Source organism: Myxocyprinus asiaticus, chromosome 30 (assembly GCF_019703515.2).
Source record: "Myxocyprinus asiaticus isolate MX2 ecotype Aquarium Trade chromosome 30, UBuf_Myxa_2, whole genome shotgun sequence".
Taxonomy (NCBI): domain Eukaryota; kingdom Metazoa; phylum Chordata; class Actinopteri; order Cypriniformes; family Catostomidae; genus Myxocyprinus; species Myxocyprinus asiaticus.
The window spans coordinates 42,822,114-42,836,351 of NC_059373.1; the positions used below are offsets into that span (position 1 = coordinate 42,822,114).

General features: G+C 44.0%; 1 protein-coding gene and 1 long non-coding RNA gene across 2 annotated transcripts in view; one reads left to right on the top strand and one right to left on the bottom strand.

Annotated features, from left to right (window-relative positions):
* Nucleotides 1–12,350, top strand: part of LOC127420797 (uncharacterized) — a 59,341-nt gene extending 46,991 nt beyond the window's left edge. The window contains exon 3 of the long non-coding RNA XR_007893881.1: nt 12,216–12,350. This is a non-coding gene — a long non-coding RNA (uncharacterized LOC127420797). The remainder of the gene's footprint in view (nt 1–12,215) is intronic.
* Nucleotides 10,972–14,238, bottom strand: part of LOC127420684 (tenascin-X) — a 56,670-nt gene continuing 53,403 nt past the window's right edge. Inside the window, exon 17 of the mRNA XM_051663149.1 lies at nt 10,972–12,303. Within this exon, the coding sequence (XP_051519109.1) occupies nt 12,217–12,303 (87 nt within the window). The 3' untranslated portion in view covers nt 10,972–12,216. The remainder of the gene's footprint in view (nt 12,304–14,238) is intronic.

Consider the following 14,238-nt stretch of genomic DNA (forward strand, 5'->3'; position numbering starts at 1 on the left):
GATTTCGCCATCTCCCGCTTCCTCCTTGCAGAAAGTTAAAGAACTTATTACAGTGGTGCTGAAACCTGGGAGTGTTAAGGAGGAAGAATGCCACCATGGAAGCCTCACCTCTGGAGGGAGTGTTCAAACCCCCCCCAGCATCAGGCCCTCCTCGAGCTGTGCGCAGAACAGAAGCAGCAGTTCATCATGCCGTTTCCCATGACCACCCCGCCCCAAGTGCCACTCGTCAAGATGGGTTCCCAAGACGATCTGGAGGCCTTCCTGAAGTTCTTTGAGCGGGCAGCGGGAGCATGCGGTTGGCCGAACACCCAATGGACGGTCTGCTTGATTCCATTACTGTCTGGGGAGGCCCAGCTCATGGCACAGCAGTTACCAGCGGAGAAACTCCTGGTGTAAACGGACTTAAGGAAAGCCATCCTGCAACGGGTTGGCCGGACATCAGAGCAACAGCACCAACCCTTCTGCTCGCTGGTCCTCGGCGAGCATGGCCACCCATTTGCCTTCACCCAGCAGCTCCAGGATGCCTGCCAGAGGTGGTTGCTGGCTGAACAACGCGATGTCGGGACCGTGATCGATCTGGTGGTATTGGAGCAGTTTATTGCTCGGCTTCCGAGAGGGACGGCAGAGTGGGTCCAGTGCCATCGCTCAATGTCGCTCCAAATGGCCATCTAGCTGGCAGAGGACCACATGGTGGCATATTCGGGAGCTGGTGAGCCCTGAGATCCTTCTCTTTCTCTCTCTCTCTCTCCTGTCTCCGTCGTGGCTGAGCGCCAGCTTGTGAATGGAGAGTGAGATCGGAAGATGAGAATGTTGAGGGTCATCGCCTGTCATTGATTGTCTCTAACAGCTGTGTACAGTGAGAGTGGAGATGGATTTAACAGTGAGCCAGACACCAGTGTGGGAGAGAGAGAGACTGGAAAGCGAATTTGTGTTGAAAAAATAAATTTCACCGTGTCCCACTTCCTCCTTGTAGAGAGTTAACAAACTTGTTACAGAAGCATACACAAGGAGAAACTGAGCCAAAACAACCGACAGTTGGATTTCTAGGGGTACGCAGAGCTATATCACAATTACAGCCCACACAATCAACAGTGACTGGGAAATGGTAAATGTTGTACTGCAGACTCGCCCACTTTTCGAGTCCCACACATTATTATGGTTGCACTTATTGTTTGCACTTAAAAAATAAGACTAAGAAAAACTTAGTGTTATTTATTTTTGTTATTTATACTGTTTTTATTTTTATGTTCAATTTGTGGAAAGTAGTTCAGTTAAAAGGTCACACACAGCTTCAATTAGAAGTTAGAAGCTCATGCATAGTTCATGTAAGAGACTCATGCGAAATCACACAGGAAAGAAGCCAGTCAGTTAAGTTTGTGGCTAAACCTTTTACAGTGCTAGCATATTGTTCTGTCTTTTACTGCATATGATAATTCATACTCAGAAAGAAGAACTTAAGTGACATTCATTACAAGATGATTAGTTAAAACATTGTGGCTTCTCAATAATACAATCATCTCACTGTAAACAGTCTTTTTGAGCCCCTTCAATCTGGCTTTCGCAAACTCCACAGCACTGAAACGGCATTAGTTAAGGTCACAAATGACTTGTTAACAGCTTCGGACTCTGAATGTCTTTCAGTTCTGATCCTTCTTGATCTCAGTGCCGCTCTTGACACTGTAGATCATTCTTTTTTACTCACTCGTCTTGAGACAGTCTTTGGTGTTACTGATACTGCATTAAACTGGTTCAAGTCTTATCTCTCAGATCATCGTCAGTTTGTTTCCTTGGGTGGATGTAGGTCCAAAGTTGGTTTTGTTAAATGTGGTGTTCCTCAGGGATCGATTTTGGGCCCCTTAATTTTTAGCATTTACATGTTTCCCCTTGGTCAGCTCTTAAGATCTCTTGGTCTTAATTATCATTTTTACGCAGATGACACCCAGATTTACATCCATTCAAAACCTGGTGACTGTGTGGCTGTCACCTTTCTTGCACAATGTGTTACTGAGATAAAAAAATAGATGTCTCTAAATTGTCTTTGTCTCAACAGTTACAAGACTGAGGTTATGCTCATTGGTTCATCCCACCAGCTTCATAAAGCTGGTTCTTTAACCTTAAATATGGATGGCTCTGCTCTGTAGTTTCAAACAAAATGAAAAAATTTTGGGGTGATATTTGATGCAAATGTAACATTTGATCCTCATGTCAAGAATACTGTTAAAACATAATTCTTCCATCTCAGAAACATTGCAACCATATTATCTTTCTCGGTGGCTGAAAAACTGATCAATACTTTTGTATTTTCTCATATTGATTATTGCAATGCTTTACTTGTTGCGGTCTCTAAATCTACCTTAAATAAGTTGCAGTATGTGCAAAACTCTTCTGCTAGAATCTTGACTAGGACCAGGACAAGTGATGACATCGCTCCTATCTTGAAGTCTTGCACTGGCTCCCTGTCAAGTTTTGTGTAGATTTTAAAATTCTCATGCTTACCTACAAGGCTTTGCATGGCCCCTCAATACTTGTCTGAACTTTTAACCCCCTACACTCAAATTCGTGATCTCCTCTCCTCCAAATCCGATTTTTTAACTGTTCCTCCTACTCAGGGCCTTCTCTTCTTTTGCTCCAAAACTGTGGAACTCTCTTCCCTCTGAAGTTAGACATGCTGAATCTTTTAGTATTTTTAAATCTTCTCTTAAAGAGAAGCAGCGTGTAGATAAGTCTGCACAGAGGATCACTGGCTGCAGTTTTCCAGCAATTGAGAACATTTACACCAGCAGATGCAGGAACAGGGCTGACCGTATCACGAAAGACTCTTTCCACCCTGCTCATAGACTGTTTACCCCCCTTCCCTCAGGTAGAAGGCTGCGCAGCATTAGGGCCAGAACAACCAGACTCAGAAACAGCTTCTTCCCAGAAGCTGGGAAGAATGTGCAATAACACTCATACATCAGAGACTCTTCATGTGCATTAACACTATTTATTAATACTCACTAATTTGCACTGTTTTACCATTGCTAATTTGAGATTCTACGGTTGTATTTTTTTATTATTATTTATTGCACTTTATTGCACCTTATTGCACTGCTCTGCTTAGTTTTAGATTTTAGTGTTCTTATCCTTTGAGTATTATATTTTAGTGTTTAATTTCATATTTTAGTGTTTTTATTCTTTGCTGTTGTTACCGGGACCTCAGTACTTAGTTTCATTCCTTTCATGTAGCCCATGTTTTGGAATGACAATAAAACTTCCTTGAATCCTTAAAATTCAATCCTTTCTGTGATTATTATGTGATTATTATTGTATTCTTTTTAAATTGTTCTGATTGCATGTTTTCTTTTTCTTTTTTGTATTTCAATGTATTTTTATTTTTCTCTTGTAAAGCGCTTTGAGATGCAACTTTTAAAGGCGCTATAGAAAATAAAGTTTTATTATTATTATTACTATGCCCGTTGGCCTAACTTTGCTAAGGCCAGCTTTCAAGCATTTCCCTCTGTGCTTTACAAGGACTAGCTTCTGATTATTTCACTTGGTGCTTCACTAGGGCTAGTTTCCAAGAGTTTACCTAGGCATTTTGCTAGCGCTAGCATCCAAGCATTTCCCAAAGCGGTTTATTAGGGCTAGCTTCGTAGCGTTTCCCTAGGTGTTTTACAAGGGCTAGCTATGGAGCGTTTCCCTAGGCTCTTTACTAGGGCTGGCTTCTGGGAGTTTCCCAGGGTGCTATGATAGGGTTAGTTCTGGAGCATTTCCCTGGGCACTTAACTAGCAATAGCTTCTGAGTGTTTTCCTTGGTGCTTTGCTAGGGGTAGTTTCCGAGCATTTCCCTAGGTGTTATACTAGAGCTATCTTCAGAGTGTTTCCCCAGGCGCTTAAATAGGGCTAGCTTCCAAATGTTTCCCTGGTCTTTAATAGGGTTAGCAACCGAGTGTTTCACCAGGTGCTTTACTAGGGCTAGTCTTTGAGTGTTTCCCTAGGCACTTTAATAGGGCTCTAGAGCATGTCCCTAGGTGCTTTACTAGCGATAGGTTTCAAACGTTTTACCTAGGTACTTTACAAGGGCTAGCTTCCAGCATTTTCCTTGATGCTTCACTAGGGCTATCTTCCGAGTATTTCTCTAGGCATTTTGCTAAGGCTAGCATCCAAGTGTTTCCTTAGCAGTTCAGAGAATTTACCTAGCAGTTTTCCTTGGCTAAATGCAGATAGATTCCCTAGGCACTTACTAATTGATAATTATAAAGCTGACAATAAATAACTATGAAATATTCATATTTCAATTAAATAAAATACTGTTGTAAAATCGGCAGTTTGAATCTGTTCAGATCTGATTCAGAGCATTCACTAGTTTCGGGGCTAGCTTCTAAGCATTTTCCTAAATATTTGTGTGTTAATGTACCATTGTTTGTGTGATAACATATAATTAATCACAAATTATGATACATTTCATTCTAGACTAATGCATCAGTATACAGTATAAATCATATAGATCCTTTAAAAAGGGATTACTTGTGGTCATTTAAAGCAACTTAACATTAACACATTACTGTACGAAAACTGAGAATTTTCAAAGATTGAAAAAATGTGTATATGATCAAACAGGAATTATTACAGGAATTATTACTAGCATTAAAACATTTTACTGTCTCTAATCCCATCTAGCCATGCAAGATCGAACTATCAAGCTGGTTCATGTTGTTAACTAGAGTAGGAAAGTAATTACGTAAAAAAAAATAAAAAAATAAAAATAAATAAATTCAGATTTAAATGTAATAGATGTATGCATAAAATGCTGATGTAAAAGGCAATCACAATATAATCTGAAGAGCATGCATCTCCAAAACACAACAAATAACTACTAAAACTACAAAAAAATTATTGGTAAGCTTAATAAATGTGCAATATTTAAAAAAAATTATTAAATATGAGATCAAATTGCCTCAAAAACAAACTTTAGATATCACATAACTTTAGACTATTTAGTGTTTTGGGAGAAAATAAAATCATAGGAGCTTTTTACCCTATGGAGCCTTTAGCCCTGTTTAATCGCAGTTCTGGCTTACTTGGTACCCTAGGCGAGATCCAACGAGGCACCCCCCCCCCTTAAAGTGCTGTAAGCGATTTTAGCGTTCTGAAGCTTTCTCTTTTTGAGCCTTTGAATTAGCCACACCCCCTCATTCCAAAACCCGCATTCCAAAGATAATTTTGAGATCAATGCTGTGTCCGAATATCCATACTTCCCTACTATATAGTATGCCAAAAACAGTATGCCAATGGAGTAGTATGTATGTCCGAATCCACAGTATTCATGAAGCAGTAAATGAGAAGTACCCGGATGACCTACTATTTCTGGTGAGATTCTGAAGTGCGGATCATCTGGACACTTTATGATCCCATAATCCCTCAGGAGCTGAGGTGACGTCATGTTCAAAACACTGGATTTAAAAGAACAGCGGTGAATCACGAGTCGGAAGGCTCTTCTCAACTGTAAGTGCTATATATACCAAGATATAAAAGAGTATATTCAAAAGAGTATATTTCCTTCTAAAAGAGCTTGCGCAAATGCTTAGCGTCTTTTTAAAGATGTCCTTCTGCGTTTGTGCTACTGGATGTAGCCGTTATCTCTCTCCTCCAGACAGCCATGAAATCTGTCTCGAGTGCTTGGGGTGCCAGCACGCCGAGGCAGCTTTTGTGGAAGGATCATGTTCTCATTGTGAGAGCATGCCCATGAGAACGTTGTGGTCATGGCTCACTTCCTTCTTTATGAAGCAAGGAGCCACCACAGCTGCTCCCCAACCTGGTCCATCCTGGGCTGATGCTCAGCCGGCCGGGCGATCTGGATGTAGACACGGGAGCATTTCTGCTGGCTCAGCCCCTGTGGACCTCCCATCCCCCAGCACGCTCGTTCTATCCGGAAGAGCTGTCAAGTGATGCAGGTGGCCCGCCTCAGGGCGGATGCTGAGATGGCAGCTGTACTTGCCCGGGCGGCTGCGAACATTGGGCTAAAGTGGAACCCTCCACCCTGCCCTGAGCATTTGCGGCTGAATGATTGGTTTCTGGGCTCGGAGCGCGACGCACAGCCGCAGCCCACCCCGGTGCCTTTCTTCCCTGAAGTGCACGAGGAGCTAACGAAGTCATGGAAGGCACCTTTTTCTGCCCGTACACGCTTCGCGGGCTCGTCCACTCTGACTACCCTTGGCGGCGGAGCGGCTAAGGGATATGTCGAGCTTCCCCAGGTGGAATGCGCCGAAGCGGTGCATTTATGCCTGCCTTCCAAAGCTTGTAAGTTCTCTTCCTCTTTAATAACAAAGGCTTTCAAGGTTGCATGGTCAGGCCGCTTCGACCCTGCATGCTATGGCCATCCTGCAGGTCCACCAGGCCAAGGCACTGAAAGATCTGCACGAGGGTAGGACCGACCCGGGGCTGATGCAGGAGCTGCGAACTGCGACCGACCTTGCCTTACGTGCGAGGAAGGTCACGGCGCATGCCCTGGGCCAGACGATGTCCATTCTTGTGGTCCAAGAGCGGCACCTTTAGCTCAACCTTGTGGAGATGCTTGACGCGAGAAAGTTCGCTTTCTTGATGCACGCATCTCCCAAGGGGGCTTTCTGTTGACCATGTGGGTGCCTCGGCATTCCCTGGGCCAGTGCACTTGCGATGGCCAGGTGCTGGATGTCTTTCCAGTCAATCAGGTGAACGCGAGTACCTCCCATTCCCTCGTTCTCCGTCGAGACACAACTGGCGAACAGGTAAATGTGCTGGTCTCTGGGGTCGCTCGCCCACCCCAGTCACCAGCCACTATTGTGGGCTTGAGGAGAAGCACGTCCCTCCTGGGCTGTCTTCCAGGTGGGGTACCTGCTCTGCCTTGCCGCAAACCACCCTGCCTGGGCACAGTAAGCTCAGTTGTCCCCTTGGTGCAGCTGTCACAGAGGCTGGAGGCCTGGTTAGTGCTCTCCAGCCCCTCGTGGTGGCTCATCAGGACAATTCACCTCAGCTACGCGATCCAGTTCACCAGACTCCTGCCCAGGTTCAGTGGCATCCTCTCCACTATGGTGCTGGGCGAGGGTGCCACCCTTCTGGCAAAGGGAGCAATAGAGCCCGTCCCCGTAGCCGAGTTGTGCAAGGGCTTTTACCGCCCTTATTTTATTGCACCCAAGAGAGGGGGAGGGTTGCGCCCAATCTTGGATCTGCATGCCTTGAACAAAAACGTACACAGGCTTCCATTCAGGATGTTAACGCTGAAGCGCATCCTGGAGTCAGCACGACATCAGGATTGGTTCGCGGCCATCGACCTGAAGGACGCGTACTTTCACGTATCGATCCTTCCTCGACACAGACCCTTTCTACGGTTTGCCTTCGAGGGATGAGCATACCAGAACAAGGTCCTCCCCTTCGGTCTGTCCCTGTCTCCTCGTGTCTTTACCAAGGCCGCAGAGGCTGTCCTGGCCCCGCTGAGGGAAAAGGGCATACGCATTCTCAATTATCTCGAAGGCTGGCTAATCCTAGCTCACTCGTGAGATCTATTGTGTGCACACAGGGACCTTGTGCTTCAGCACCTCGACTGACTCAGGCTTCAGGTCAACTGGGAGAAGAGCAAGCTCTCCCCTGTGCAGAATATCTCTTTTCTTGGTATGGAGTTGGACTTGGTCGCTCTCAAGGCACGCGTTACAACCGAATGTGCTCAGTCAGTGCTGACCTGCTTGAAGACCTTCAGGCAGAAGGTAGTGGTGCCAGTGAAACAATTTCAGAGGTTTCTGGGGCATATGGCATCCTCTGGTTGATGATTATGAGACTGCTTCAGCACTGGCTACAGACTCGAGTCCCGAGGTGGGCATGGAGCCATGGCACCCAGCATGTGACCATCACACCACAGTGCCATCAGACTTTCAGCCCTTGGTTGGACCTGATATTTCTACAGGCAGGTGTTCCCCTAAAGCAGGTCTCAAGGCACGGCGTGGTCACAACAGATGCCTCGAACTTGGGCTGGGGCGCCGTGTGCAATGGGCAGGCAGTGTCGGGGCTCTGGACAGGGCCCCGACTCCAATGGCACATCAACTGCTTAGAGTTGCTGGTGGTATTGCTGGCCCTAAGGAGGCTTCGGCCATTGATTCAGGGCAAGCATGTGTTGGTCCGGACCAACAACACAGTGACCGTAGCATACATAATCCGCCAAGGCGGCGTACGCTCCTCTTGAGTCAGCAGATGTTGAAGTCTCTGCGAGCCACTCACCTTCTGGGCATCCTCAACCAGGAGCGGACGTGCTCTCACAGCAGGTAACGCTCCGCGGGGAGTGGAGACTCCACCCCCACATAGTCCAGCTGATTTGGGAGAGATTCGGGGAGGCGCAGGTAGACTTGTTCACCTCCCAATAGTCCTCTCACTGCCCCCTTTGGTACTCCCTGTCCGAGGCCCCCCTTGGCACGGATGCCTTGGTGCACAGCTGGCATTGGGAGCTACGCAAGTATGCGTTTCCTCCTGTGAGCCTCATTGCACATACTCTGTGCAAAGTCAGGGAGGATGAGCAGCAAGTCCTGTTCGTTGCACCGTACTGGCCCAACCGGACTTGGTTCTCGGATTTGATGCTGATGAGGCAGTAACACCTCCTGGCGCATTCCCCTGAGGTGGGACCTTCTCACTCAGGGGCAGGGCACGCTCCAGCACCCACGGCCAGACCTCTGTAATCTCCACATCTGGCTCCTGGATGGGACACGGAAGACCTAGCGGGTCTTCCGCCAGTGGTAGTAAATACAATCACTCAGGCCAGAGTCCCCACTATGAGGCGGCTGCATGCCTTGAATTGGCGTCTCTTCACAAACAGAGATGTGCCGTAGGTTCTGTGCTGTCTTTCCTTCAGGAAGGGCTGGAGAGACGGCTGTCTCCCTCTACCCTGAAAGTGTACATGGCTGCCATAGCAGCATACCATGATACACTGGATGGGAGACCCTCACGACAGTACAACCTGATCAACAGGTTCCTCAAGGGTGCGAGGAGGTTGAATCCTCCTAGACCGCGCCTGATTCCCTCTTGGGATCTCTCTGTGGTCCTACCTGCCCTACAGAGAGCCCCCTTTGAGCCCCTGGAGCAGGCTGAGCTCAGCACTTTGTCCCTGAAGATGGCCCTCCTGGTGGCGCTCACTTCCATCAAGAGGGTGGGGGACCTGCAGGCACTCTCTATCACCAGCGAATGCCTGGAGTTCGGGCCAGCACACTCTCATATGATCTTGAGACCTGGTTACGTGCCCAAAGTTCCCACAACTCCCTTTCGGGACCAGGTGGTGATCCTGAAAGCGCTCCCTTCAGAGTTTTACAACCTACACATAGAGCCAGTTTCGACCCAAGTGTTACGCGGTAACAGCAGGTAGGCCAGGCGGCCGGTTGGGTGTACTACTTGCATTGCGCCTTTCCCCTTTTTCAAAGGTTTTAATGTGCGCCTTTTGTCCACAACAGTTCCCCGTATCTGGTGAACCTCGGACGCCTTTTTAATTCTTAAGCACTGTTCGGTGACAAATTCAGCGGAGGAGTTATGGCACCAGGCCCAGTACTTGTGGTATGCCCCTTTTCAGGTGAGCCTGTGTGCTCGGGCTCAGTGCTCCATACATGGTGATTCCCCTTGTTAATTTCGTATGATGAGTTTCCACTGTTCGGTTTCCCTGTAGGTGAACCCTGTGTTTCCCCTCACCAGAGCTTTCTCTGCCTCGGCCACTGTTGCTGCGTACCCTCTCTGTAGATAGGGTCCTCCAGTGGTATCATTCCATATGTGAACTTCCTCATTGGTAAGTCCATGTGAGGTGTTCTCCACATGTCAACCTCCCTCCGGTAGGATGTGGTCTCCATAGTGCCCTCCCTCCTTTAGAGGGAAGATCACTTCCAAGTGCTATTCTAGAAAGTGCTCGGCGGGAAATTGCTTAACAGCAAATCAGGAAAGTCTCCGCCGGTAGCCTCCTTGGGTAATTGCCTCCTCCCCCTTAACGGGACTAGGGAGTCACCTTCCCTAACTCGCTGGAAGGTCATGACGTGGTTGAGCGCTCACTGCGAGGCACGCAGCAGCTTGCCCGTGTCCACTCTTCTGTACCTCGTGACACAGTTCAGCGCCTACAGCGTTTCCTATAGGAACCCCTAGTGACACTACATCGACACAACGTTGAGTGAGTGACAGACAGGGAACGTCTTGGTTACTCATGTAACCTCTGTTCCCTGATGGAGGGAACAAGACGTTGTGTCCCTCCTGCCACGGCACTGAACCGACCGCTGACATGGCTGGGACTCTCTATTGGCTCCTCAGCATAAATCTGAATGAGTGATGCACACCATCTCCTTTTATACCCATATGTTCGGGGCGGAGAGTGGCATGCAAATTCCACTCGCCAATTCTCTTTGGCCTTTTCTATTTTAAGCAAAGGAGATTGGGGCTCTCAAGATCGAACCCCTAGTGTCACTACATCGACACAATGTCTTGTTCCCTCCATCAGGGAACAGAGGTTACATCAGTAACAAGACGTTTTCATGTACATTCAGAGGAGTTACTTGACACTGAATGTAGTTGATTCAACAAATGTTTTTAAGTTAACTTAACTTAAAAACAAGTTGAAACAATGACAATACACATTTTAAGTTTTTGAAAAAAATGTTGGTTAGTTGTGTCAACTCAAAAAAGCATGTTACAATAAAACATAATTTGTTTTTACAGTGTAATGTTGTTAAATAATGTTAAGAAATAATAATGTTTAAGTACATTAAAGTTTCAGTTCTGTGAAATACTAGGAAACAAATCAATGTAGAATGTATCTATCGCAAGTAGAATTGTAGTACAGTGAAATGAGAAATGGTTATGTATCTGAATATGTCAAAACCTTTCTCTTTGCTACTACTAGCCATGGAAACTTTGCATTAATATACTGTATTACACTGACAGTATTTTACAGCCTTGGCTAGTGAGAAACATAAAAAACATCTTGGCCAAAATGATCATGTTTGCATTTTATTATATCAAAATCCAATAAAAAGCATTGATTTCATAGAGCCATAAGAGGCCAACAGTAATATATATCCACTTTCAGTTTTTATTTATTTTATGAAATCATTCTAAACAACACTGAAATACAGTGCATACAACATAAAATCCCAATATGAATACAAACATCATAATCTTGATAGTTCAAGCTGATATATGTGACACCTGATCCATATAGCTTAATCCATAGTGAACAAGGCAGTGCATAATATTTCCTACACCTGTGTGCCATTCAGAACCGAATTGAGAATGCCTTTGAAATTAACATTTAATTTCTGAATTTGAATTGAGGTAGCAACCAGGATGCAGAATTGCAAGTGCAGATTATAATAATAAATTTTTTTTCAGTATGAATTAAATGAATTCAGTATGAAAGATTTTTTAATAAACTAACTTTTACTTTATGGATCATGGTGGATAAACAGTTCATTTCCCAGAATGCTCTAATTTACCCCAATGTCTTCAAAACAACATGAGGCACTTTAAACAGAACACCTAAGGAGAGATCTGTTCTTGCCCATTTAATTGTTGTGTTGGACCTATTAAATTCCTCTGTTGTGTGTTCAGTTTCTTTGAATAGCAATTAATTCTTCTTCCTGTCATTTCAGTTCCATATCCTGTGGGGTGTGGCCAATTCAATTCAAATTTCAACTCATGAATTGAAAGGGAGCCAATTCCATAATTTTGAATTTTGCTCAACCCTGGTGTCATAACGCAGAGATGAAAGAGAATCTATAGAAACTTTAAACTATATTATATAAGCTACGGATGAATAGCCTTCATGGCCTTCATGGCCTTTAGATATTTTAGATATGAGCAGGCCCACACTGAATCTGCGCATACAGAACTCTGCAGAAAGCTCCACAGATTTCCATAGAATTGGAATTTTCTTCAATTACAAATGCTCTGCCCCTTGTGTGGTACTCCCAGGTTAGTTTAACACATTTTAAAATCCATTCCACAGGTTTTCCCCCAAAATCAGCACAGAAAATGTGAAAAAAGTCTGCAGATTGCGTCTGGGCCTAGATATTATATATGTAGATGTTACTACTTCACAAGGTTTCCATTGTATGGTTATATGTGCATTAATGATATTAGAGTGTGTGTTGCATGTGTGTGTTTTCCTTATTGTACTGTGTGTGCTTGTGTCCATAAACAGATTGTCCCTGTTCTTCTGATCTCTCCTTCACTCCTTCCATCTGTTGCAGTTCAAAGTTTGAATGAGGCTGGGCGGAATTTCATCTCAGTGAAGGGAATTGAGAAATCTTTGCCTTTCCACCCTGTCCAGATTACTCCCTGAGAGAGATCATATGCACATGATAGAGACCTTATAATCAGCATATGCTTACATTCATATCCATTTAAATACACTGTGCTTCATGTTTTAAAGTTCACGCTGCGTAATATAAAATTGGACAAAACTGAATAGAAAATGGCAACATTTCACTTCATTTTCATTCAAATATTTCATACAGTATATGGGTGTTTCCTAAACTTTGGGCACTTTCAACACTGTGAACTTACATTTCTTTTTATTATTATTATTAATTTGTCTACTGAAAACATCCACCAGTGTATGTATGAATGACAGGAGATTTATGTCATTTATTCTTAAAGTATGAATTCCCACCACAGTGTCATTTCCAGCACATCTTAAAATCTGTATTGCTGTATAGAATTCTGCAGTGGAAATGACGCTGATAAAAATGACATTAAAAGCATTTTTTGAAATAAAATGTCTGACTCCTTTCATAGCTAACATCTTAATTACACACAGTTACATAATATTTTCACAATTTTTCCATCTTCTTCCAGCTGCTCCTGTTAGGGGTAGCCACAGCAGACCATTTGTGATCTGCATATTTGACTTGGCACAGGTTTTACACCACATGCCCTTCCTGAGGCAACCCCCAGTGGCTGGGGAACTCTCACTCACACCTACAGGGCAATTTGGAGTCTCCAATTCACTTAACCTGCATGTTTTTGGACTTGTGGGGGAAACTGGAGCACCCAGAGGAAACATACACAAACACAGGAGAACATGCAAACTCCACACAGAAAGGCCCAGATGAGCTGGGAATTGAACCTGGGACTTTCTTGCTGTGAGGCAACAGTGCTAACCACAGAGCCACCATTTCACATTTTTTCCCCAAAATAACAGCTTGATTGGAAATGATGCCCAATAAATATATTCTGCTCACAAGTGAAATTCACCTCGATTTTTCATTTATTCCTGGTCTCATATTTCATCTAAAGCATGCTCTTTAAACAAGTACACTAACTTCTGAAAAACTTTATTAGGGGCAAAATTGTTTGGTGTGTTTGAAATGACTGTGGGACAGTTGTAATTTTTGAAAGATTGCTAGAAATAATTTTCATACAATAAATATTGAAATGGTTTATGTTTATTTCACTCTTTGTTTAGATTACCATATTTTTCAACATGTAGTAATTTGTACTTTTATAATGGATTTTCAAGGCATTTTTTTTATATTGAATAATATTTAATATTTAATACAATAAATCTGTACATGCAGTAAAAGGCATTAAAAAGTACCAAACAATTAATGATGAAGCCCTAATAAAAAGTTTCCATGTAAGTTTTAATGTGAGCTTCATCTAACAAAATTTGAAAATTTGAAATCTGTTTGTTTTAATAAAAATTAACCCATACAACAGAAATTTAGGCCTTTCACTTTAACACGACAATTTAGTGCTATTAATGATCTGCCCCCTATCCATACCTAAATTCAGTAATAAGGAATGCTCCTACCATTAGAGCAATTCAAGCTTGATGTACCACCTTGATGTGGCAGTAGGGGGCAGTAAGTGCTCCAGTTGTACAGGTACATGCCTCTTTAAACCAACTTTAGCCTTCTTCAGACACACTTTTGCGCTCAAACACAGCGGAATGAGGCACAACAAAATGCAGGTATCTCGGGAAGCATTTTCCAACATTTCAAGCTACATTAAAACTTGACACAGCATTCTAAAAGCATGCTGTTTATGAATAGAGATGCTGAAAACTAGAAAATGCAACACAATCAAACTGAGACGCTCTAAATTACATAGACCATCATTTAAACATAGCTCAGGCGAAAGTAGGCCAAACAATATTTTGACTTTTAAGCCATGTTTTGTGTTGTAGAAATGCTTAACTTGTCTGCTGCCACAGCATATGTACATTATGAGACCCACTTTATATTAGGTGCCCTTAACTACTATGTACTT